Source organism: Trachypithecus francoisi, unplaced genomic scaffold (assembly GCF_009764315.1).
Source record: "Trachypithecus francoisi isolate TF-2019V2 unplaced genomic scaffold, Tfra_2.0 Lachesis_group5, whole genome shotgun sequence".
NCBI lineage: Eukaryota > Metazoa > Chordata > Mammalia > Primates > Cercopithecidae > Trachypithecus > Trachypithecus francoisi.
The window spans coordinates 64,623,211-64,648,995 of record NW_022681470.1 but is presented as its reverse complement, the minus strand read 5'-3'; the positions used below and the strand labels follow the sequence as shown (position 1 = coordinate 64,648,995).

Here is a 25,785-nt window from a genome sequence, read left to right as displayed (position 1 = left end):
TGTGTTTCAGAATCACTTTAATTGCAGTATTTAAACACATCACTTTGTATTCAGAAAAAATATCTACCCTCTCTTCTCTGGAAAGTCCTATTTCCAACCGTCATTGAAATCAGGATCCCTGCTCAACCCCTCTGGAAAGAAATCAACAGCAAACAAGGACCTGGGTCACCCACAGAAGAGGCAGCTGGTGATAAGGGTTAGGAGCTGATATAGGGCTCTGACCACATGGAGGTGCAGAGCAATGAAGGGGCTCAGGGCGAGGGAGGCAGAAGAGTAGGATGATATGATGGAAGGGAAAACTACGGATTCAGGACTTCCGAATTCCGGGTGATTGGGCAGACTGAGATTGAGACAGAAAAGCATCTGCTGGGGGACTGAGGCCTCACCTCAACCCAGGAGTCGGCAGGAGGGAGGAGGAAGCCATGGAGATCAGAGGATAAGGCCAGGACCCAGCCTCAGAGAAAGAGGATTGTTCAGAAGAGTACAGGTGAAAGGCTCAGCTCCATGACCTGGTCCCATGATCCTGTCTACTTTGATCCAGAGGGAGAAAAAGGAGCCCAAAAAGAGTTTCTGTGTGGCCCCAGAGAGACTAGAACTGAGCTGCTTGTCCTAAAACTTGGGAGGTCCGTTCTAGGCTCCAGCCAGAAAACTGTGCAGGCCTCTGCAAATGGTGGAGGGGGCACATGGAGCTCAGTGGAACTTAGAGAACAAGAGAAGAGCTGGTGACCAAGTCCACAGTGTCTTGGAGAAGAGGTAAGAGAAGTGGTTCAAGACGTTTTCCTGGCTATATCATTACAAGAGAGCAGGTGCAAAGGGTTACTTTGGTTTCCTCAAAGTAGAGAAAGAAAATATAGGGAAGAAACAGTAAAAATCAAAGCTTCCTGGGAGAAAATTGTAGCCTAGAAAAGCCCATCTTTCCCCTAGGGGTTCCTGTAATGAGGCAGAGAGGAGGGGGGAAGGGGAAGGGGGTTGTGTGTGAGTGCTGCAAGGCCATCAATCATTCCTGGGAGCTTCTCCAGACCTTGGCTTTGCCCCATCACACGTCTACCCAAAGAAGACCAGAGTCTGGCTCCCGGGAACCGAATGTGTAAAGGACAGGAGTTTACCTGCCCCTCTTCAAGGTATAGGGCCCCAAGAGCAGCCTCTGAGGTGTGTGCAGTGGGGAAGGGTTGGGCGCAAGAGATGTCACCTCCAGCATGGAGGCAGCATGTGGTCAGATGCAGAGAGGAGTGCTCTCTTGGACACTGCCCAGCCTTGCCCCACCTAGCCGAGTCACAATTCGGTATCAGCCACCACGTGTTGTCTTGCTGAATGGCCGTTTCTGGAGGTGGCCTGGCCGGTCCCGTTTTCCTGAGCCCCTCGGTTCACACTGGCCTTTCCCTGAGCCTCAGGGGAGGTCCCAGGTCCTGAGCTATAGCCCTGGCCTCCACCATTCTCCGTGTAATAAGGGTCTTCGCCCTAGACAGTGTATAAATAAAGTAGCATTATCTGGTAAGCAAGACTGTGAGACACTGGATGGGGGAGGGGCCCAAACAGGAAGTGGAGGCAGGGACGGCAGGTGGGGGTAGGTGAGAGGGAGAATGGGAGGGAGGGTGCAGCTGCATGTGCAGACTCCTTTCTTCCTGAAGAGTGGTCAGGGTTCCAACTCCTAGAGGAGAAAGGACATAGGAGAGGCACCACACCATGCCACCGCAGCTAGGCAGCCAGCTCCCGCGGGAAAATGGGCACTCCCAAGAAGGGTGGGATGACCTCCCCAGGGTAGGGGACAGGCCAGAGGTCAAGATTCAGACCTCAGCCTTGTCCTCCCTCATCCAGAATGGCAAAAGGAGATTCTCCTTCCATATGCTTCCTTTTGAGCAAAGGGGCACCCACTGGGCATTTAACATGGTTACAAATACAGTGTGGCTGATTTAACAGCCTGTTCTGGTGGCACCAAGCTGAGCTATCCCAGAAAACATAATGAATAGATGACATGAATCATCTGCTACCACACTGAGTAGGTGGGCTGGCACCATTACTGTCCCCTGCCCAGTTTGCTACATAATATTTTGAATCTTCCACCGATTACTGTGTGTGCACACGTGCATGTCTTCATGTAAGCTCACAGGAGGACTTTTTCTGGTACTTCTCCTCCTGCTCCATGACATCCACTGAACTCCCTGGAAACCCACTATCTTTCTCATTTCCTTTGCCCTGGCCCCCAGAACTGACCAGCCTTTCTCCTGTGGGGCTCCAGCTGCGGCGATTCATCAGGAAATAGCCAGTGATGCCCAAGACAGCCAGCAGGGTTCCCGAGGTGACCAGCGCAATCAGGGTATTTCGGGAATGGCTCTGGTGGCTTGCAACATCTTGCTCAGTGAAACCTAGGATCCCCAGCTTGAAAAGAAGACACATAAGACACAGCCTGTCACTTATCAAAAGTGGAGCCCAGCCCACTCCAGTCCCCTGTGTGTGACTCAACAGTGAACAGATACTTGAGGGCATTGACCTCAAGAATTTTTGAAATGGGATTTGAGACTGACATCTCTTAATTCAGTCACACCCCACCATTTTTGGTTCGAGACTAGAAAGGAGAAGACTCAGAGAAGGATGGTCGGTAGAACTGGGGAAGGTAATGACTTCCCCTCTTACTCCAGGGAGCTCCCCTGCCCCGGCATTCCCTCTGAGACCCATATCTCAGAGAACTTACCTTTCTCAGATAAGACTGGTGCTTTTTCATAAGTTGGAGTTTGCTGGAAATTTCTAGAATTAGAAATAGGGGTTTCTAAATCTAGAAGAGAAACCAGCTTATCCTGCTCCACCCTCCCATGCTGTTCTACAAGATGCTCTGATGGTCAGGGTAGTCCATCTCAGGGGGATCTCTCCCAAATCACCCAAGCCCTTCTCCCCAGCACCTGTGGTCTCTCTGGATCTGGGATGCCCCATCTCCACCCAGGATTCTCTAATCTCAGCCCTACTCCCTCCCAGTTCCCCCAGACAGAGGTGCACCTTACCTGTTCTGTTGGCCAAGACCAGCAGTAAGCACTGAGGTCTCACCTCAGACTGGGCAAGGAGCAGGGAGCATATCTGGGCCCCAGCATCGGTATCAGCCTGCTCCTCCTCACACAGCACTCGGGCCAGGTCGTCTCCCCTGTCCTTCCTAAACTCCGCCTGGGAAGACAGAGAAACATGGAGAGCAAGAGATGAAATTACTGCTCTACCCTAAACTGCACCCAGAGTCTCAGGCAATAATTCTGATTACAGTCACACTGTTACCCCATTCACAAGAAGCATCCTTCTTTCTAAAATTCCAACAGAAAAAAAAAATACTGCTAACTGTATATGTGCAACAACACAATAAGAAAAAAACCTACGTAATCTCCAAGGATGAAAATCCATATCTTCTAGTATCTAAGATGTCAGAGAACAAACTTAAAAAAATTGTCTCATTGAAGCATCACCCATGTACACATATGCAAGTTAAACTCAAAGGAAATGACCAACAGAAAATATTAATAATGCAATAATAACTAAGAGAAAATATTCTGTTTCAAGATTACAGCAGTCCCCAGCGATGGAAGAAAAGTCAAGGAAAGGAGGAGTAGAGAATGAATCTGTAATATACACTCAGTGGAAACCTCAGTGGCCTCCTCCCTCTTACTACCCAAAGGAATCTCATGAAGTGCCTTACTCAAACTGAAATGGCATTTTTGTCTGTGGAACATCTTTTGTTCCACTAAAAGCATGGAACCCAGTTTTAATGAAGTTCATAGATTTTTCTCCAGGTTGCTGACTGGGCCATCAGACCCAGGAACTCGGACTCAGAAGAAAAACTCTGATAATTCTTCAACAGTGAGTCAGAATTTATTCCAGCAGCCTCCAATTAGAGTCAACTCCTCCCCTGAATAGGAAAGGAATCGAAACTAAGACTTTCTCTTCAGTCCGGATGGCAGATGGCAGAGAAGGAAATGCCTGAACAGTCCTGACAACTTTCCTGTTAGGGGAAAACTGCTGGGGTGTGTGACCATCATCAGAACTGGGTCTCTGTGGAGAAGAAAGCTTCCTGTTTGCGGGCAGGGCCGCTGCTTGCAACAAGGCCACAGGGTCCTCCCAGTTGGAATGGAGCCTGGGTATTTTCCCACTGCTGTGACCCAAGGCAGGAAAACCCAGGCTCCTTTGCTCCTACACAAAGCAAGGTCAAGATTGGCCTCAGGACCCAGCTGGAATTTGAAGCAGCTGAGGGAAAATAACTGGGCTTGGATAAAGTCAGGAGAGCGTGGTTAGCCAAACCCCAGGTCACAGAGACACGAGCCCAAACTGGAGCCTCAAAAAACCCCCAGGAAACAAGACTACAGAGAAATGAGTTCTCAGGCCACTGCTGTTTCATTCCTCAGGAAAAGAAGCAATTCTGCAGGTCTCCCAATAAGTCCTTGATAGACACTCTGCCTCTGGAAAAATCTGTTTTTCTGAACAGCATTTGAACTAAGTAGTCTGAATGCCATACTGAACCAATCAACAGTCTCCACCTCTCTAAACCCAGTTCTCTCAGGGGAGCCTTACATGGCTTCCCCTTGAGCACACCCGCTCCCCAGCACCAAGAGTCTGGATGAGGAGGAGGGGAGTTCTTGCCTGGATGACTCTAGCCTTCTGAAGTATCTCCAGTTGCAATAGATCTGCTTCCCAAGAGAGACAGAGGGACAGGGCTCCTGCAGGTCATAAACTACCCAAACCAAATGGCACCTTCCTACACCTGCTGAGTGCAAGAAGCCACACTTTGACAATTTATCAAGCCCTGAATATAGGACACCACGTGAAAACCTCTGTGCATGTGTCATGTATGTGTGTATTGTATTCGTGTGTCATGTGTAGGAGGGGTGGGGATTGGGAGGTATCTATGAATTCCACCCGGTGAAAGCTTTCAGTTTGCATGCATGGCAATTAAAATAATGGATGCCAACCAGGCGCGGTGATTCATGCCTGCCATCCTAGCACTTTGGGAGGCTGAGGTGGGAGGATCACTTCAGCCCAGGAATTTGAGACCAGCCTGGGCAACACAGGGAAACCCTATCTCTATAAAAAATTTAGAAATTAAACCGGGGTGGTGGCATGCACTTATAATACCAGCTACTTGGGGGGCTGAGGTGGGAGGGTCTCTCCATCCTGAGAGGTTGAGTCCACTGTACTCCAGCCTGGGTGACAGAAACCCAGGCTCAAAAATAAAGAAATGAAAAATAAAATAACAGGTGCCTACGATATCTAGGCACAGTTCTGAGTGCTTTCGATATATTAACTCATTTAGGCCTCACACGACCTACAAGATTGGTAGAGCTATTCTACTAATTTTGTAAGTGAAGAAATGGAGGTGCGAAGAGACTTTAGAGGTTAGAGCTACTACCATGGTAAGCACCATAAGAAAGGTACAACCAAAGTGCTATGGACATACAAAGGAGGGTGAGGACACGTCTGGTGAAGGTTAGCAGACACATCTCACTATAGGCCTTGAAGAATGGCTGGAGGGTGAGCAGAGGAAGCCAGTGGGGAAGAGCATTTGGAATTGAGGCACCATCTCCAGGAAGCTCAAGATGGGGAGAGCACGCATTGTTCCACAACGTTCATTTCAAGGAGAATGAAGAACACTTCCTTCTCCCTGGTATTCACTATCCTTCAAGACTCAACTCAGTTTCTACTTCCTCAATGAAGCTGGTCCTATCTTCAACCAGACTGGGCATCAATCCTTGCTCTGCTCTTTACTGGATTCTTTGCAAGTTATGCAACTAGTCTGACTGTCATGTTCCTCAGCTATACACTGGGTTGTTGTGGTGACTAAAGAGATATTGTATGAAAGTGTCCAGTCAGGTGCGGTGGCTCATGCCTGTAAACCCAGCACTTTGGGAGGCCGAGATAGACAAATCAGATGAGGCCAGGGGTTTGAGACCACCCTGGCCAACATGGTGAAACTTTGTCTCTTCTAAAAAATGCAAAAATTAGCTGGGCATGGTGGTGGGCATCTGTAATCCCAACTACTTGGGAGGCTGAAGCACAAGAATTGCTTAAATCCAGGAGACAGAGGTTGCAGTGAACTGAGATCACAATACTACACTCTGCATTCCAGCCTGGGCAACAGAGCAAGACTCTCTAAAAAAAAAAAAAAAAGTGTCCAATGTGGTGTTGAGAATCTAGTGGGCACTAGATAAATGGCAGCTGCTACTATCATTATTAATAATAGTTATACCTTATATACCATATCATCTAGAGTCTACATATTGATCACATTCTGTGCATTGTTAACATCATTTTTCTCTGACTAGACTGTAAGACTCCTAAGTGTGTGTGTTGGGGGGAGTGTACATTATAGCATTTACAACCCAGACTGCACAAACCATAGCAGCAAACAAAATAACTCAGGGAATTGTTGTTCAACTTAACATCCCAACCAGTTGGCTTCAACACAGGGTCCCTCCACCCCTTGCACAGTTTCTTGGACTAGATTCAAAGGAATAATAGCGGCCAGCCTCCCACTCTGGAATCCAACCGCATCAGTGAATTGTGTTTGAGCCCCAAGAGGAGCAGGTGGATCCTGAACAAAGCACAATGCTTCTCCGGACGCTTGGAATAAACATCCTCCCCCAAGAGAGGCTGTGGGCAAACATCACGGGAGAGTGGGCAGGAGGAAGACACAGCCTCACCATTTTGTTCATGAGAATCAGATTTACAAGCTCCTAACTACATCAGCTCACACATGTTTCTTTGCAAACATAATAAACCCATCTAACCTCTCTAGAGTAGCATTCTCAAACTTTGCAAAGACTCTTAACGTCAAGCATTGGGATGGGGATGGGGGTGGGGGAAGGATAGGTATTTTTTTAATGACCTTTAAGATATTTTCCAGGCCGGGCGCGGTGGCTCAAGCCTGTAATCCCAGCACTTTGGGAGGCCGAGACGGGCGGATCACGAGGTCAGGAGATCGAGACCATCCTGGCTAACACGGTGAAACCCCGTCTCTACTAAAAATACAAAAAAAAAAAACTAGCCGGGCGAGGTGGCGGGCGCCTGTAGTCCCAGCTACTCGGGAGGCTGAGGCAGGAGAATGGCGTAAACCCGGGAGGCGGAGCTTGCAGTGAGCTGAGATCCGGCCACTGCACTCCAGCCTGGGCGACAGAGCGAGACTCCGTCTCAACAACAAAAAAAAAAAAAAAAAAAAAGATATTTTCCAATGCTGAGATTCTAGGATGAATCATCTCCCCCAACCCCTTTTAAAATCATTTTATCTATTTTGGTGTGAGTTTGACAATGCAGGTGAAAACTCTATTTTCATATAGGAACTGGAATAATGAAGGGACCTGTTTCAAGTCACCTAACTAGTGGAGGCAGTTAACCAAGGATGAGAAGTGAGATTGTTTCCAGATCGCAGGCTTTTTCCAGTAGACACACCATCTTCATCTGTAACTTATGTTTTCCACATGGAAACTGACCTTTAGTGGAGGCTGGAGGCAGCCTGCCTCAGATGAAGTCAATGTGAATAGGAGTAAAGTGAGCTAGCTGAGTAATTACAAACTCTGCAAATAAACAGATATGGTACTAAAGATAGGTATTTCTAAAGAACAAATTGGTGGACAAAGGACTTGACTAGACCTTTCCCCAAAGAAGATATACAAATGACCAATAAACACATGAAAGAGGCTCGACATCACTAATCATCAGGGAAGTGTAAATGAAAACCGCCATGAGATTCCACCTCATACCCATTATTAGCATGGCTGCTATTTTAAAACCCAGAAAATAAGATGTGTTGATGAGGATGAGAAGAAATTGGAACCCTTGTACACTACTGGTGGGAATGTAAAATGGTCTGGTGATCCCTCAAAAATTCAAAAATAGAATTCCCATGTGGTCCAGCCATTTCACTTTTGGATATATCCCCAAAAGGACTCAAATCAGGGTGTCAAGGAGATATTTGTACACTTATGTTAAAAGCAGTATTATTCACATTAGCCTAAAGGGGAAAAAGCCCAAGTGTCCATCAACGGATGAATGGAGAAACAAAACGAGGTTTATGCATACAATGGAATATTATTCAGCCTAAAAAAGGAAGGAAATTCTGACAGGTGCTACAATATAGTTGGACCTTAAAGACATTATGCTGAGTGAAATCAGCCAGTCACACAAGACGAACCCTATGATTCTACTCATATGAGGTACCTAGAGTAGCCAAATTCATAGGAACAGAAAGTTCCTGCTCTTTTGGGAGAGCAGGAAGTTGTTTCCTGGGTATACAGTTTCAGTTTTGGAATAGGCAGAGAGTTCTAGAGATTGGTTGTACAATAATGTGAACGTGCTTACTATTACTCAATGGTACCCTTAAAAGTGGTTAAGGTGATGACTTAGGTTATGTATATTTTACCACAATTAAAAATATTTTGGTGGATTCCTCTGGACAAATGGGTGTAGCATAAAAGTATCAAATAATCTTACATTTTGGAAACTATTTGGGGAACCACAACCACAAAAACTAAATTAAGCTGACACTGCTGCCAGAAGAATGAAAGTTAGACTTAGGAAGACACACACTGCTAATGAGGGTGCTGAGATATGGTAACAGATGTTTGAAATGAGAGTGGTATCACCTTCCCTTCCCCTGTCTGCCTAGAGGTGATGGCTGGGGGCAAAAAAAGAGTGATTGGGATAGACATGTCTACAGAATGCACATACAGAAGACATACCTACAGAATTCACATAGGGTGAGCTAACATATTGGCACTCACTATGTATCAGTGCAGAACGAGTGTCTGGATAGCTAGACTCATGCACACATATTCCTGTTATGGGCATATATCAGATGCAGGAGAGTACCAACATACATCAAGGATGTGATATTCAGGGAAACCAAATCCTTCCTGCTCTTCATGAGAATATTACGTAGGGCCTGAGGCTCCCAACGTTAGAATCAATACCTTAAGGCCCTCTGACACCGAAAGTACAAATCCAACTTAAGGAAAATTAGGAGGCCCTGCAGCACTCGCAGCTTTTGAAACAGACTGTTTATCAGACAAACAGGGAGTAGGACTGAAGGAAAGGGCGTCTCGGACACAATCGGCAGCTGTGGCTAAACATTTTGGAACAGGATAGTTGGCTGAGGATAAATTACCTTGGAGAGCAGGAGAAGGCATTGCCACATAGGGGCTGAGGATGAGAAGCCCTCAGGAAGAAAGGGGATCAACACTGGTGGAAAGACCAGGGAAACAAAAGCACTCATATGAGCCACCACTGAGTTGCTTCATGAAGGGGCAGTGTGGATGGAAGTCTTCTTTAGCATAGGAACTGGAGGGGAGCTGCTCTCTTTTCACATCACCACTCACAGATCCTACCTGAATCTTAGAGGAACATGCAGAGACCTTCTCAGCCGTGGCACGAAGTAGGCCAGACAGCAAAGACCACAGCAGAGTTAAGAGGAATTACTTCTAAAAGAGCAGTAAGTTTCTGGCACTTTTCTCGTACAGTGACCCAAGTTACATGTGAACTTTGAAGAGCAACAGAAAGGCAAATGCTCTGCAGTTAACTCTAAATTCCAGGCACAAAGAATTAGCATTCTGGCACGTACCTGTGTGATACACAGCAAAACGTATGCTCCACCAAGTCGATGGAGTTGCAGGGGGAAAGATCGTCATTTTCCTTGGCTACGATCAGCAAAGAACTTGACAATTTTTTTTCTAATGAGTTGAGTTGAAAATCAGCATCAGAAGCACACTGCATGTTACTTGTACATTGTATGTTCACGTTTAAGTTAACTATTTTGCAGACTGCATTTAGTTATTCCAGTATGCAAACTTATGTCATCACTATTTCGGTTGCTTTTAGATGTCCTAAGTTAAATTCTTTCAGGTATAATTTTTACAAATTTGTAAGTCAGGGAGACCCAATTGATGATTGTAGTAAAACTACCAAGTTCGAATGGAAAAAATAAGTAATTTTTGCCCTCTACAGACTGCGATCTCTCCAATCTATGCATGCCAACACATCACATATGTGATTCCCTTAAATGGATCCCCAACTTGTAAGAAAATGTTTTCTTCTGTAAGTAAATACCACTCTTTCCTTCACCTCGTCCTTCCTCCAGAGCCATGTTACTGTTAGGAAATTAGATTTACTGAAACAAAGGAAAGTCTGCCAGAATCATTTAAATTAACACAATGCCCTCTACGTTCTTTCTAATGCAGTAAGACATGAAACTGAAACAAGAGGCATAACTACTAAACAGGAGGAGAAAAACAATATATTGTGGTAGATAACAAGATAGCTCACCTTAAAATTGAAAGGAATGAACTAAAAAATTCCTAGAATCAATAGGCAAATTCAAAAAACTGGCCAACCCAAAAATAATTATTCAAAACTCTATTAACTTTCTAACCTATCAGCGACAATCAATTTGAATATGTAATGGGAGATCTATGTGACAAATAGGCCTATGAAATCCATCAAATCTAGAGAAAAAATAAAGCTAAAGAAACAAGATGCTGAGAAAGGCAAAAGAAAATCAGAAAAAATGAAGAAATTTCAGAGCAGTTACAATTCAAATTTTAAAGCATTTTTTTTTTTTGCATTTTTTTCTAAAAGAAAAAAAACTTCACACTTTTTACAGTGTAATAAAAAAAGATCTGCCTGACTGGATATTAAAAATACTATAGCAAAAATGTACAATAATTTTGAAAATTTAAAATAGGCAAAAGTATAGACAAACTGAACAAATAAAATATGTCTGAAGAGTATGCCCTAAGACATATAAAAACTTAATATAAGCTAAAAGATACATCCCATGCAACAGAAGAGGGAGTCATTCAACAAATAATGTTAGGAAAAATGGTTACATGGAAAATGTAACATGACGGCAAAATAAATTCTATATGGATTAAAGAGTTACATGTAAATATTAATAATAATAAATGAACTGACATTTTAGGTGACTAGTTTATATCTGGTGAGTGAGAGGGACTTTCTTAACCAAAAAGCAACTTAAATCTGACTCTCTCAGATTTAAAAGTACTATACAGAAGGGGAAAATTTAAAAAGTACTATAGAGGAGTGGGAAAAAGTACTATAGAGGAGGGGAAAATAACAAAATTTATTAATAATTAAAACTGTTTTTGCCTTTTTTGCCCACCAGATGGGGCCTCTTACTTCCTAAACAGAAAGCTGGGTATTAAAAGCAGGTTGACCAAGCTAAACTCCCCAGACCCCTACTCAAATCCAGTGCAATCCAAGAAGGTTTAAGGGTGTTCAGAAGGGATTGAGGAAGGAGACAGGGGACGGGAGGAATAGGTTGGGTGGGGAGTTGACTTACACAGCTGGAGGTCTCATTTTGCTCCAAGCAGATGCCCTGAGTCAATTTCACTTCTTTGATGCCTGAACATTTGATTTCTGTCTGTATTAAAACAAAAACCAATAAGAAAAACAAAGTAAATAAGCCAGCATCTTTGCTCCTCATTTCTTTCCCAAGTGCTCTCTTAGGAAGTTTTAAGGAAAAGGAAATTTAAAATTTGTCAGGGGACTAGAGATTTCTAGTAGTCACACTCTCTTCTATTTCACCTCTATCCTCATTATCTTCATCAGATGACAAAACTTTTGTTATTAGCCTGGGCTTACTGGCAAGTTGCTATTTGCAATCTTGGTAAACATTGGCTTGGATGGTGCAGGAATGGGAGAGGGGAGGATATTTTCCCATTTGGGCTGTTTTCTCTCTAGTCAATCACACACTTGCAGGAAGGCCATACAGGCAAACAGGGATAATGGGGTGAACCAGCAGACGCTGGGGATACCTGGTTTTTCTCTGGCCTCCAGGACTCTCCAGATTCCCATTTTGGCTCTTTTTTTTTTTTTTTTTTTGAAATGGAGTCTCGCCCAGGCTAGAGTTCAGTGGCGTGATCTTGACTCACTGCAACCTCCACCTCCCTGGTTCAAGCAATTCTCCTGCCTCAGCCTCCTGAGTAGCTGGGACTACAGATGCACGACCACACCCAGCTAATTTTTGTATTTTTTGGTAGAGACGGGGTTTCACCATGTTGCTCAGGCTGGTCTTGAACTGCTGACCTCAAGTGATCTGCCCACCTCAGCCTCCCAAAGTGTTGGGATTACAGGCATGAGCCACCACGCCTGGCCCTGGCTCCTTTAAAAACAGAAAGCAGACAGATCCCTCAGGCATATCTCCTGACTGAGGCCCTCATATTTTCTGTCCTGTATGCTGAAAGCTGTTGACAGCCATAGGCCCTAAGGCTGAGAAAGCTAGGCTGAGCTCACCATCCCTGGTCTGCCCAGTTCCTGCCATTGCCAATGACCCCCTTTACTGCCTCTCTGTGCCTGGCACAGCCACCAAATCCTCTCATGTAGAGGAAATGTTATTTGTCCTAACCATTTTGGGAGAAGCAGCCCCAGCAAATGAGCAATAGTTTCCAAATATTCCCAAAGGAAATGGTGCCCTGGTCAAAGCACCACCGATAGGTACTAGAAAGAATCAGAGGATTGGTTGGATCTCTGAGAATCCCGTTTACTCTCTACTTCCTAAAATGCAATACCTAAGCCTGGATGGGCCTTATTACCTAACTCTACCCCTTTCCTCCTCTTTCTACTTCTCTCAACAATATTTAAACTGTGTATTTCCATGCTGATTCTGACATGACCCAAATCCCACTGGCAGGGATGAGGAGAGGTGTGAAGGGAAAGAGACAGCTTGCCTGCATACATATGAAGTGAGGGGCAATCTGCCATTTTTGGCCCAATTCACCCACCTTGATGATACTTGGGATAGGAAAAGACGATGTATACAGTTCAGTGGGAGATGTTGCAAGGCTAGTGCTTGTGGTTGAAAGGTCTGAAACATTTCCAGGTGACAGGCTAGACTTTAAGGTTGTTTCTGGAGTTGAAATGTTGGCTGGGGTGGTGAACACTGTGGTGATTACAGAGGTCTGTGACTGGACAGAAGAGTTTGTGGTTCCATAAACTGAGGTGATCACAGAGGTAGATGTGAATTTGACTGTAGTTTCTGGAAGAGAACAAAACATGGGTGTGTATGTGTGCACGTGCTCATACATACACACAATCTTGGTTCATGATATGGGCATGCATTTCAACACAGAAAAGGGAGTTTGGAGAGTTAACAGTTACTTCGTGTCCCATCCCTGACCAAACTCATTTCAAGCTGTTGGAACCAGAGCTAGAATCCAGAATGTATTAGAGGTGCCCTGAAACTGAAATAGGTGCTGGTCTACCTTGGAGAAGCCAAAGGCCCCCAGTTGGGACCTGTACCCACCTTCTTTCCTTTAGAAGAGATCGGAGATCTCTGTGGAGTCATCTGATCCTTATTTTATCACTAAGCTGAACTCAGCATGAGAGAAGGGGTGTGGAGGCATTACTGATCGGGATCAGCTCCCAGGACATGGGCCTGAGAAAACTGTCACTGAAGGAAGAATTATCTAGAATTTACTTCAGGGTGACCTACGCATGATACTCAAGCTGTTAATACTAGGGACTTGTATAATTTCCTCTGTGGTGAGGGGAGCAGTCTGAAAACATCCTAAATGCTTTACCCAAGCATCACCAGCACCTCTCAGGGATCTGACACAAATGCTCTTTTTACCTGTGATGTTTGTTGTGGCCTCATTGCCATGTTGAGACACAGGGTGTGGGCTGGTACTTCCGAGGGTACTAGGTATTGCAGTTTCTTGGTACGATACATTTGTAGAAACAGTTGAAAATGTTCCCTGGGTAGGTGACTTTGGGGTAACAGTACTGGTGGTGTTGGCACTCATGAACCCAGAGGCTATAGGGAAACGAGGAAGAAGAATCAGAACCTAAAGATATCAGCCTTGTGATATCACCTGACGCAATTTCCTGACTTCAGGCAGAATCTATCTAGAACATTCCCTGCTGTCCCTGACAATGGGGCAGCAACAAGAACATACTCCTGGACAGTGGACTAATTCCCCACTACCGGATTTGCCCTGAGGACATAGGGAAGGAAAGATTTATATGCATAAAAATGCCTCATACAGTATTATTTATAGGAGGGAAACGTGAGCAACTAAATGAATTACAATAGGATAAGTGATATATGCACTTAATGTACCACAATCATTACCTAATCATATAAACAATCATTAGAAAGAAAAAATTATAAAAACTGTAGCAACGTGGAAATATGAGGTGGTGTTCATAGTATGTTTAGTTATATACTAAAGTATAAAATTACACCTGCGTAAATATTGCGAAGATCTAAAGTGTGCAAGAGGTCACGCTTCTTTTTCCTTTTCACTGTATCCTCTTTTTTGGTCACTCTCCATCCGGTATACTAACTCTTGGAATAATCACTAGACTTACACTGTCTCTATGCGATCCCCTTAAAAATCTATCCTTCTCAGGCTTCCCCATTCCCAAACTCCCCTCATCCTTTTGCTCACGGTATTCAAACCCATTTGCCTTTCCTTTTCTTGAGGAATTCAGCTTTTAGGATGCTCTGACCTAGGAATTCAGCTAATGAACCAGAGAACACAAGGTCTGGTTTCTCATCAATGTAGTGGGAAGGTAGACAAGCTTCGTTCTGGCTCTGCCAATAACTAACCATGTAATTTAGTGCATGCAGGTATCTCAGCTCTCTTACCTCTTAAATAAGGGTCTTTTCTGGCTACCTTACATGGATTGTTGGGAGAATCAATGAGATACCAAATGCTAAGTTATTATAGTATTATAGTATAATGTTTTGGATCTCATTTTTCTCTGAAGATCTTCATGAGTGTTCTTGCACATCTCTTCTATATATAGGGATACATCCTTTAAAAAAAAAAAAAAAGACAGGGTCTTGCTCTGTCACCACTGCACCCAGGCTGGAATGCAGTGGTGAGATCACAGTTCACTGTAACGTTAAGCTCCTGGGCCCAAGTGATCCTCCTGCCTTGGCCTCCCAAAGCTCTGGGATTACAGATGTGACTCACCATTCCCAGTCAGTATCATTAGACACAGGAAGGAGAAGTTTCTTGCCTGAACCCTATGCCTCAAAGAGCCCACACTCTGTCCTGCTTCCTGTGAGGACCAATCAGGATGTCCCCTCTCTTCTAGATCATACTGTGGGAACCAGAAGTCCTAGCGTTTCTTGCTCAAATGGCACTTTGCTGACATCCACGATGGTCCTCTTCTCCCAGTCCATCCTGCTAAGGGGAACTGCAGCACAAGGGTGTGTACCTCCAAGGCCCAGTGGTGGCCAAATGATGACTGCTTGCAGGGAGAAGAGTTAGTGCTTAGTGCTTAAGCCTGTGGGTGGAGTGTCCCAGGCACACATGCAATTGCCCTGCAATGTGAGCCAGAGTCATGGGTAGAAAGTAGAGAAGGGAAGTGGGCTGGAGTCAGGAGCCATCTTTTCCTGCTCAGCTGCACTGTGGCACTGAATTCCAAGAATCTGAGCATCCCAAATTCAAACCTGGCCTTCCAAGTGGTCATGAAGATATGTTTGTCAAGGGAAGAGGAGAGAAGATATTTTATCACTTAGTTGGCCTGACTTACAACCTTGAAATGTTTAGAAATACAGTATGTAGGCCTCTGTTATATTCTTGCCTTGGGCCTTGTAAATGTTAAGGGTGAACTTGTTAACTGTAGTTCACAAAGGCAGTTCCATCTTCAACGAAAAGCCCCAGAGGGTCCCAGGCCACCCTAAAGCTTGTCTCTAAATTTTCCTGATTGGGATCTAGATCTGTACTTTTCAGCAATTTCCAGGTAAACAGCAAGGTAGAATGACATCTCTTGTTTCCCTTAGGATCAAGAAGGAAGTTAGACTTTTGGCTTCACAGCCATCAACCTGGGGCCAAGAATGCGTTTCCTAAAAGTGATGACAAGGGTTTCACTCTTTCATATCTGCTTCCTTCTGCAACCTGCTGCAAGTAGATTGCTATTAATGGTGAGTGCGGCAATCATGTCTTACTATTATGTGTCAGGTAAGCAGTGGGAAGAAGGAATATCACTATCTCTGTCTTAGAGATGAAGAGCCTGAATGACCAAGGTGTCTCCCAAAGGGAAGGCCATAGTTCATGAAGGGAAGCAGCAATGGAACACTGAGGTTTGGCTAACTCTTGAGTAGATGCAGCAAGGAGGTTAGGCTGGATCTAAACTGTCAAAAAATTGGAATTCATCCCCCACATCTCTGGAGAGAAAAGGATGAGCTCCCATCTGGCTTAAACAGGAGGTGGGTTGATCAAAATAAAATTGATTCAGAAGCCAATCCATGTTTCTTTCCTGTTTAGATGGGACCCTCTCACCACTCAGACTTTAAGGTCAGATTCATCTGAATTCATCCAAGGGGGCAATATTCAGACACTGAATTAAAGGATCACCCTCTCAAGGCACCATTCCAAGACTCCTCTTCTTGCCTGCTTTCTTCCTCTTCTCCCCCAGCATACTGATTCCTGGGAACCCCATCTGGTCCTCCCTGGCCCAGACCTTTTCTCTCCCCAGAGGAAGCTGGACCTGACTGAGATGATGTCATGCTCTTGAACCCCCTCCCCCGAAGGGCCTCCTTCACCCAGACAAACACTTCTGAACTTTTCCAGATGTGGAGCAAGACCTGCTGCTAGTTCTGAGGACAGAGGTGCCTGTTCCAGAAAAGCAAAGCAACTCTGGACCCAAGCCAGCTACTGATCCACTGAGGCTGGGCTCCCAGCTGCAGCAGCCCCTCCACCCACCACCAGGCTGAGCACTGTGGAATGAGTAGCGGGATCCACCTGCAAATGAGAAAGGGACCCCAACTTCAGAGTCAGGGCTCTGAGCCCACAGTGAGCAGAGCACCCTCTGAGACACCAGGGAGACAGGACAAGTGGGAGAGCAGAAAGTCAAAACGGAGTGATTGGAAATGCCTGAGCTGGTGCGGAGCAAGGGGACGCCTTAGCCAGTGGCCTGGAGCCAATCCTGGCATAAACACTGCAGCACAGTAGGTTGAGTACATCCTTTAGGTTTACAGTCTCTAGAGCCCTGGAGGAACGACATTTATGAGAGTCAAGACTGACCACAGATCTCTTTTTATCCTGTCTTCCCACACACATCCATGGCATTAAACCATCAAATACTGGCCTTTCTTTATCTGACCTTCTGACTTTCAACTCTGTAGGGGAGTAGCAGGAGTCTACCAGTCAGTGAGAGCTTGTCAGATCCTAAGAGACAATTGATGAAACCTCCACGCCTTTTCATTCTAGATGGGAGGAACAGCCCCTGTCCACAAGCTTATAAGAATTATAGTACAATTTAAAGTTGAATAAAAAGCTCTCTTCTGTTGTTTACTTCTCAGTCCATCCTGATTAACTGTGCCTCCCTAGGGACTCCATTTGACCCTTAGTTACCCTATTTGATCTCAACTGGTGAACTTGGAGCAAGGGAGGAGACAAGGTCTCAAGAAATTAGTAAAATGAGGATTCTAAGAAGCCAAATAGATGTCACAAAATTCATGTAGTAAAAGTCATGCACTGAACTTTCAGGTACTTCTTCAGAGGCAATTACTCTTGTTTTACACATAATTCTAATAACCCTGGTTATCTGATATCCTAGCTAAAGTTGGAACGTAGGAAGAGCCTATTAGAAGCAACAGCTAAAAACTAAGAAACAGAAATAAGTGAAAAGCAGACATAAGTATGAAAACTCACACCAGTTTTCCAGAGTCATTTATGGTAGGAGTGAATAGGTTAGATATCTATACCTTAATAAGCATTAATGATGCCACTGAGTTGCAACATAGTCATGACATTTTCATGATACATCTGAGTCATATAGTCCTTTTCGGGGGGTATTCTAAGAAAGCAAAGACATGTGCAATACATTTTGAAAATATTTCTACCTGCCACTTGTAAATGGAAGATTCTTTTGCTGTTTAAAGTGAGTTTGCAAATCCTCAGCGATCCAGAAAGCTCTGCTACCTAAATAACTAAATCCCCATACTTTAAGAGACTGAATTTTCCTATACTTGGTCTTGCTTTTCACAGTCCTCCTTAGTTTTTTCCTGGTGCTGTTTCCTGATCTCCTAGCCTGCCAGTCTTATTTTGCCCATGCTTTCATATTCTAGCACCTGGATCAAGAGGACTATCTTGAAGGAGTTCCTGAGAATCTTAATCCATAGAGTTACAGAACCAGGATGAAGGGACATGCCAGGCTCTGCCGGGAAGTAGGCCATTGGGAGCCACAGACTGTATTGCCAGGAAGGCAGTATAGCCCAGAGACAAAGAGCTCAGGCTCTGCAGCCAGACAGGTCACATTGAAAGGCTTCTTTACCATGTTTTAACTGTGGTTTGGGAAGTTACTTCAACTCTGTAAACCTCACCTGTAAAACAGAGATAAAAGTAGTCCGTCTGTCTTAGCTGTTTGAGGAACAAAGGAGCTAAGAAGTGGAAGCAGTTATCCTGTCCGGTAAAAGCTTAAGAAATAGTGGATATCTTTTGTTTCAGGCCCCTTCCTTCTGCTTCTCAGAGGGCATGAGATACTTATTTCTGTGACTCATCTGCCACAAAATCATATATGTTGCTTCCTCAGAATAGGTCTAACTGTCACCTCAGTCAGAATATAAATTTCTAAAGTGCCGGAACCATTCTTATTCTTACGTGTTTTACTCTTGGTGCTTAGCACAATCCTTGGAGTTTAGGAAAAGCAATAGGATTGAAGGACAACTGTGGCAGGTGTGTTCCTACCAGCTACCTCTAGCCATAGCAGTCTTGTTCTCATGTTATATTTTAAGGAGGAATTAATTAAATTGGGGACTGTTCATGTGAAGATAACCAGGATTAGGAGAGGTCTAGAAACCACATCATGTTGTTGAGGGTCTAGTGTTATTTCCTCTAGATGAAGGGTTGGCAAACTATAGCCAGTGAACCTAACCTGACCCACGGGCTGTGTTTGTATGGTCAGTCAGTAAAGAATGGCTTTTACATTTCTTTCTTTCATTCTTTTTTTCTTGAGACAGTCTCACTCTGTCACCCAGGCTGGAGTGCAGTGGCGTGATCTTGGCTGGCTGCAACCACTGCCTCCCAGGTTCAAGACATTCTCCTGCCTCAGCCTCCCAAGTAGCTGGGATTACAGGGGTGCACCACCATGCCCAGCTAATTTTTGTATTTTTAGTAGAGACGGGGTTTAGCCATGTTGGCCAGGCTGGTCTCAAACTCCTGACCTCAGGTGATCTGCCTGCCTCAGCCTCCCAAAGTGCTGGGATTACAGGTGTGAGCCACCATGCATGGCCGGCTTTTACATTTCTAAAAGTGTCATAAGATAAGACAAAGTAGAACATCCATCGGAAACCACATTTGGCCACTAAAGCCTACAATATTTACTCTCTGGCCCTTTATAGAAAAAGTTTGCTGACCCCTGATATGGAAAAGAAGAATTTGGAGAGGAAGAATAAATAACTTTCTTTAAGATTCATGTTATTTATACTGGTTGAGCACCCCTAATCTGAAAATCAGAAATTCTAAAATATTCCAAAATACAAAACTTTTTGAGTGCCAACATGATGCCACAAGTGGAAAATTCCACACCTGACCTCATGTGACAGGTCACAGTCAAAACACAGTCAAAACTTTGTTTCATGCACAAGTGTATTAAAAATATTGTCTAAAATTATCTTCAGGCTATGTATATAAGGTATATAGGAAACACAAATTTCATGTTTAGACTTGGGTCCCATTCCTAAGACATCTCATTATGTTTACACAGATATTCCAAAATCTGAAAAAATCTGAAATTTGAAACACTTCTGGTTGTAAGCATTTTGGAGAAGGGATATATTCATTCTGTATATTCATTCTCATTTTTCTGCAGTGCCAGTGATGGGCAAAGGATCTTGTTCAGTGCTGTGGAGAGTACAAAATGAGAGTTGGATCTCTTTCCTCCATTAGGTGTTAGTATCATTATCATTTAAAACAATCCCTCAAGGAGTTTATAATCTAGTGGGGCCCACTAGAAACGTCTTCAGGTATTGTCACGAAGGACCAGATTAAATCTTTGCCAGCCCAAAGAATAGAATTAGAAGTAATGATTAGAAGTTATGGGAAGGCCAATTTCACTGCAATCTGAGGAAAAAGCTTAAAATGATGTAGCTATTTATAGGAATGAAATAAGCCACATTGGGAGATAAGTGATCCATTCATGCTTCTTGCAAACACTCAGGAGGCATCCATGTTAGGGGACTGTCCAACTCTGAGGCCTACCATGAATTTGAGTCATCCTAGACTAGAACAAAGGACTGAGCAGATGCTTTCTTAAGCTTCAAAGGCTAAGCTGAGGTGTGAGTATATATAAACCAAGGGTCTGTGGCCTGAGGGTTCCCAGTGTACCGAGATTTCGGTTTTATATTCAAATGGCATGTCTTGGCTGGGCGCCATGCCTCATGCCTGTAATCCCGACATTTTGGGAGGCCGAGGTGGATGGATCACTTGAAGTCGGGAGTTTGAGACCAGCCTGACCAACATGGAAAAAGCCCATCTCTACTAAAAATACAAAATTAGCTGGGGATGGTGGTGCTGCCTGTAATCCCAGCTACTCAGGAGGCTAAGGAAGGAGAATGGCTTGAACCTGGGAGGCAGAGGCTGTGGTGATCCGAGATCACACCATTGTACCCCAGTCTGAGCAACAAAAGAGAAACTCCGTCTCAAATAAATAAATAAAATAGCATGTCTTGGACCCCATCCACTTACTGTGGAACCCTGATTATTTTGAAGATTCTCTGGGCACCTACATTTCTCCCTGTCACCTCTTCCTCCATTTTACCAGCACCACAGACTCCTGGGTTGTGGCTCCATGGCTCAACGGCTCCCTGTCTGGACTAGTATACCACTTCATCATAAGCTAGCCAAGCACTCTACTTTACTCTCCCCAGAGAGTCACTAACTCAAGGCTAGTGTGTGTAGCCAATATTTACTAAATGGTTGAGGGCATGGAACGAGATTACAGGGCAGCGCAGGGGAGACAATGGCATAACCTTGAAACATTAGACATTACTGTGCTAATGAAGCCATATATTAAAAAAAAAAATTTTTCCTCCCAGGTCTTTTCCATCCTCCACCCATCAATATCCTGCTCCTCTCCGCCCTTTATATGCTCTTCCTGGGCTCTGGAGTCCTTTCAGTTTTGTGTCTCTTGGGCCCACCCAAACACAAGGCTTCACTTTATTTTATCATGCTAAGCAGTTCAGCCTCCTGCCTGCCTTTGCTCATGCAGGATTATCTGGGGTTCTAGGCTTTGTCATCCAAAGACCCCTGAAGACATTTTCTTAAATCAGCTGCCGAGAGATGCTTAGACTCCTGTCTAAGAAGTATCAGTTTTGATTTCATTTTTCCAAATCAGGAAGAAGCCTACTTCCCAATTAAGCCCAAAAGCCTTTTCCATTGCATCTGAAGGAAGTGACTCATTCCCTGATGGGCTCCAAGAGCACAGGTACTAGGAAGTACACCTTTGTATGCATCCCTATTTGTTTGTCTCTCCTTCTTTCCAACATGCATGCATCTTTCTCCTTAGCACAAAGTCCGGCTCTGGGACTAAAACTCATAAATAATATGTTTTCATTTATTAGCTAAGAAGGGAAGTGAATGTTCTCATTAGAGAAGTCAAAGCCCAGAAAAATACGGAATTCTCGCAGCCCTGGCGACTGTGAGAATTTTCTTTTGGAGGGTGGTGTTGTGTTCTTTTTCCATACCCTCTCATTTTTAGTTCTCCACACTGCAAGCCATTTAGTTAGATCAACCAAAGTCAATGAGAGAGGGAGGCCCAAGTACCCTGAGGGTGGAGTTGGGTAACCATCCAGCCCAGAAAGTAAACCCAGGCCCTCCAGTTCAGGGTCTAAAGGAAATCAGGCAATGAGACCAACCGTAAGAAGTGGAATTTGTTCCTCATTTTTATTTGTTTTTGTAGGACTCTGCAGCTGAGTTTATCTGCTGCAGTTTGGCACTTCTTGCCCTGAGCTTTTTGAGACAAAGATTGAGAAGGAAGGAGACGAGGACAAGGGAATGAGGAGGTCCAGGAGGTGGAGCCAAAGGGATAAGAAAAAGAGGCCCCAGGCCCCTGCATGTTTTATCAGCCAAACAGGAATGCTGCTGAAGACATGCATCTGCAAAGGTGGTGCCAGCTGGGTTGGGTCTACAAGTGGGGAGCACTGGGGACCACTGAATTAGTCAGAGGTCCCCAAGGCTGCTCCTCCTCGGTCGCCATATGGCAGAGATTCAAAGGGTGGAGTCCTCTCCCCTCTGGAAAAATAGCTGATAAAATTCTTTTCCCTTTTATTTTTCCCCTCTTACATGTAGCCCTAGACAGGATATGGGTGTGGGGGTCAGCAGGCACGAAGGACCCAAAGGAAGAAGAGGAATGCGATGGGGAGGGCCTGGGGGTGTTGTCAGAGTGAGGATAGGGACAGGCCTTGGAAAGCTTGGAGGAAATAGATACCCTGAGCCTGACAAAGGGGTTCCCTAATTACCTGAAAGGCTTCCTGTTCCAGCCAGTACTTTGTCAGTGCTGCCTGGTGGCCCCTGAGTCCCCCACCCTGATTCTGCTCTGTGATCTACCCCACTTCCAACAAAGACAGCCCACTTCTGGTTAGTTGCAGTGCCTGTGCCATGCCACCTTCTCAAAGGGACAGAAAAAAGAACTTTCCACAACAAGCTATTTGTTGGGGTAAATGATGAGAAAACAAACCACAGAAATCCCCTCCACCCTAAATTTTACAATAATAATAGCATTTCTGCAACGGCCCTATGGTAGCACTTCAAGGTACCCTCAGTTATCTCATTTATCCCACAATGTATCCCAGGACAGAAAATGACTCCTAGTATTAACAAAACAAAACAAATCCAAGCAAAAACCCTAGAAAACTCTTGGGAAGGGCATAAAACTACAATTGGCTCAAATAGTCTGGCAAGGCTGGGAATGGGGCCTTGTGCCCCATCCCTCCCCACCCAAAGCTGGGATATAGAATTCTCAGCATATCAGTCCAAAGTTTTGCAGAGATTGTGTTGCTCCTCGAACCCCAAGCTCGGCAGGCCAAGGCGAGACTGACACCCACCAGCTGAGGAAATAAGAAAAGGGTGGACCTCATTCGGCTGAGGACCAGGTCATCATGAGCTGTGGAGCCAAAGGAGAATGGAGCATCTGATTGGAATCTGCACCACTGGCCAACTCATCCCTATTTTTTTGTTTTTGTTTTGAGACGGAGTCTCGCTCTGTCTCCCAGGCTGGAGTGCAGTGCCAGGATCTTGGCTCGCTGCAACTTCCACCTCCTGGGTTCAAGGGATTCTCCTGCCTCAGCCTCCTTAGTAGCTGGGACTATAGGTGTGCACCACCATGCCCAGCTAATTTTTGTATTTTTAGTAGAGATGGGGTTTCACCATGTTGGCCAGGATGGTCTCAATCTCTTGACCTCATGATCCACCCGCTTCGGCATCCCCAAGTGTTGGGATTACAGTTATGAGCCACTGCGCCCGGCCAACTCACCCCTGTTATGAGTGCCTAGTCTAGCACCCACTCTAGGGTTTTGAAACCTCAGTGATAGCTTTTCCTTGCTCCGAAGCACATGTCCAGGACTGCCAAACAGGGCAACCCAAAACTTCACTCAGAGCTTCCTCCAGCCCAGGGGCAGCTCTCCCCAGCTGGGTGGACCCAAAGGGGGACAACAGAGGAGACTGGAAGCAAAGAGGTCTAGTCCAGGTCACTCTGCAGGGCCATAGTGGGTGGCCTTTAGGATGTAGTGAGAGTGCAGAATTGGGAGCCCTAGAGTGTTGTAAGCAAAAGGGAGAGCAATGTACAAAGCTTCAAGTTTCAAACCTTCCAAGTGCAAAGAGATGAGGTGGAGAATGTCATTCCCCAAGGAAATTAATCGAGTATAAATATTTATACTCGAAGACTTTTTTTTTTTCCCCCAAAGTGAGAGCAAGACCTTAAGAGTAAGGGTATGTGTAGGTGAGTGGGGGGAGTGCTCTAACCCATCTACTAGCTTTAGAACTTGGAGCGGGGGCAGAGGAAGAAAACTCCAAAAGGTAACAAGTTTTGGGTTTGTGCAAGGGTGACGGTTTTTGGTAAGGCGAGCGAGGCTGGGTGCAGAGCAAATTCTGTCTATCTCTACCTCCGCGGTGGGGTTGCTGAAGTGGGAATTGAAACTCAGCTTCCTAATCTTAAATGTAAGGTTTTGGTTTGGTTGGTTGGTTTTGTTTTTCCTTTTCACGGACTGTTCATTCCGAACTCCCCTGGCCTGGGACCTGGAGCCTCATCCCTGATTCGCTTCCCTCGAATTCCTTAATGTCCACTTCTGGCTCTCCCAGTCCCTGTGCAAGTTGGGCACCCCGGCCCCTTCCCATCTATCAGCTCCGAATCTATACTTTCCTAATCAACCAAGAGCCACAAAACTTTTCCTGCTTCTCTCCTCCCCAGTCTCCCGGTTCTGGCTGCAACTTCGCACTCCGCACCTCTGGCAGCCAGAAGAGACCCTGGCATCTCCAAAGCACTTTATCTCAGTCCGATTCGCACCTCGGCTAACGCACACCCGCGGGGTGGTGGCCTTCCCTTCCCCTCCCACCCCCGTCGACTCCCAGTTGAGGCGCTGGCCCCAGGGGAAGCCGCAGTGGGCGGCAGTGCAGGGATTGGGCAGGGGTCCCTTCTCTTGGTGAGACTCTGCTCTGTTGTTCAGCTTCCCAGAGAGACTCGACCCTCCCCGCGGCGAAGCCAAGCGGCCGCGGCGCGCGGGCGGTACTCACGCAGCAAACTCAGCAAGCAAAGCGCGGTCCAGCCCCGCGGCATCCCGGGCCCCGCACGCGCTCCCCTGCGGACCAGCATCCTTCCCGCGCCGCTCCTAGAGAGACGCACGGAGTGGAAGACACTACTCGGCTTGGCCAGGACGCGCTCTTCCCGCCCCCTTCGCCCGGGAGAGGGGTGGGGGATTCTTGCTTTTTCCCTCTCTTCTCCCCTCCCTCTTTAGTCTTGGCAAGGCAGCGCCTCTTCTTGGCTGCTACTAACTTGAGCTCCCCTGGTTGGTCCCAAAGGCGGAGGGCGTTAGGAGGGAGGCTGGGTTGCCGCCGTCGAGGCCAAAAAAGGTGGAGGTTTGTTCGGGCTCCAGACGCCTTGTTCAGCTTTCTGGAGAGGCCCCATCCCACTTCTTCAAGCTCCGCTTCCACTTAACTTTTAACCCCTTTGTGGCAGTCTTGGTGGTGGCCAGGGCAGGGGCAAGTTTCCTCCGATTTTTTTCCCCCTTTTCTTTCCTTTATTTTTAAGTTGTAAGCTAGTAACAATCTTGCAAAAGGAATCTACTGTAAGGACCTCAGTTTAGAAGTGTGAGCATTTCGTTAATTGGGTAAAACTTAACCACAATGTGATACATTTAGTGATAGCCTCACAAGATCCTGTGCTGTGTTGTGAGTGAAGCATCAGGAGTGAGCAGGTATACGTGACTATAAGTATTCATTTTAGCTGTCCAAACCACTCTTGGAGATCCTTCCTTCCTTCCTTCCTTCCTCCTTCCTTCCTTCCTTCCTTCCTTCCTTCCTTCCTTTCTTTTCTTTCTTTCTTTCTTTCGTTCTTTCTTTCTTTCTTTCTTTCTTTCTTTCTTTTTTCTGCAAACCTTTTTGTGTTAACTTTTTGTTAACTTGTGTTAACTTTTCCTATGACCTTCCACAGTTCCCCACCACCATCATCCTAAAGAAAAAGGACTTCCCTGGTTGCCTTCTCCCCAGTTATCCCCTCTCCAGCCCTGGGTCTAAGCCACTAGGGATTTCACCTTGCTGTCCCATCAGAAAAAGGACTTTCTGTGACTCCATCCTCCACCACTTG

The 25,785-nt window shown here is 45.4% G+C and overlaps 1 protein-coding gene across 2 annotated transcripts; it reads right to left on the bottom strand.

The window, feature by feature from the left end:
- Positions 1–25,112, bottom strand: CD34 (CD34 molecule). 2 transcript variants are annotated; one of them, XM_033197716.1, is made up of 8 exons: positions 24,717–25,112; positions 13,604–13,786; positions 12,756–13,009; positions 11,315–11,395; positions 2,994–3,150; positions 2,690–2,742; positions 2,212–2,376; positions 1–1,458 (listed from the first exon to the last, which is right to left on the bottom strand). In XM_033197716.1, exons 1-8 carry the CDS (start codon positions 24,793–24,795, stop codon positions 1,273–1,275), a joined length of 1,158 nt encoding a protein of 385 aa, XP_033053607.1. In that variant the 5' UTR covers positions 24,796–25,112; the 3' UTR covers positions 1–1,272. The 2 variants fall into 2 exon arrangements, with proteins under 2 accessions (XP_033053607.1, XP_033053608.1); XM_033197717.1 differs by having other exon boundaries at positions 1,436–1,648.
- Positions 25,113–25,785: the final 673 nt, after the last annotated feature.

Excerpts from the sequence above, each read along its gene's own strand:
- CD34 (XM_033197716.1), bottom strand. The coding sequence starts at position 24,795 with ATGCTGGTCCGCAGGGGAGCGCGTGCGGGGCCCGGGATGCCGCGGGGC. Across the intron at positions 13,010-13,603 it reads GGCCACAACAAACATCACAG|AAACTACAGTCAAATTCACA; the intron begins GTAAAAAGAGCA and ends GTTCTCTTCCAG. Across the intron at positions 1,459-2,211 it reads GCCCCACAGGAGAAAGGCTG|GGCGAAGACCCTTATTACAC; the intron begins GTCAGTTCTGGG and ends TACACTGTCTAG.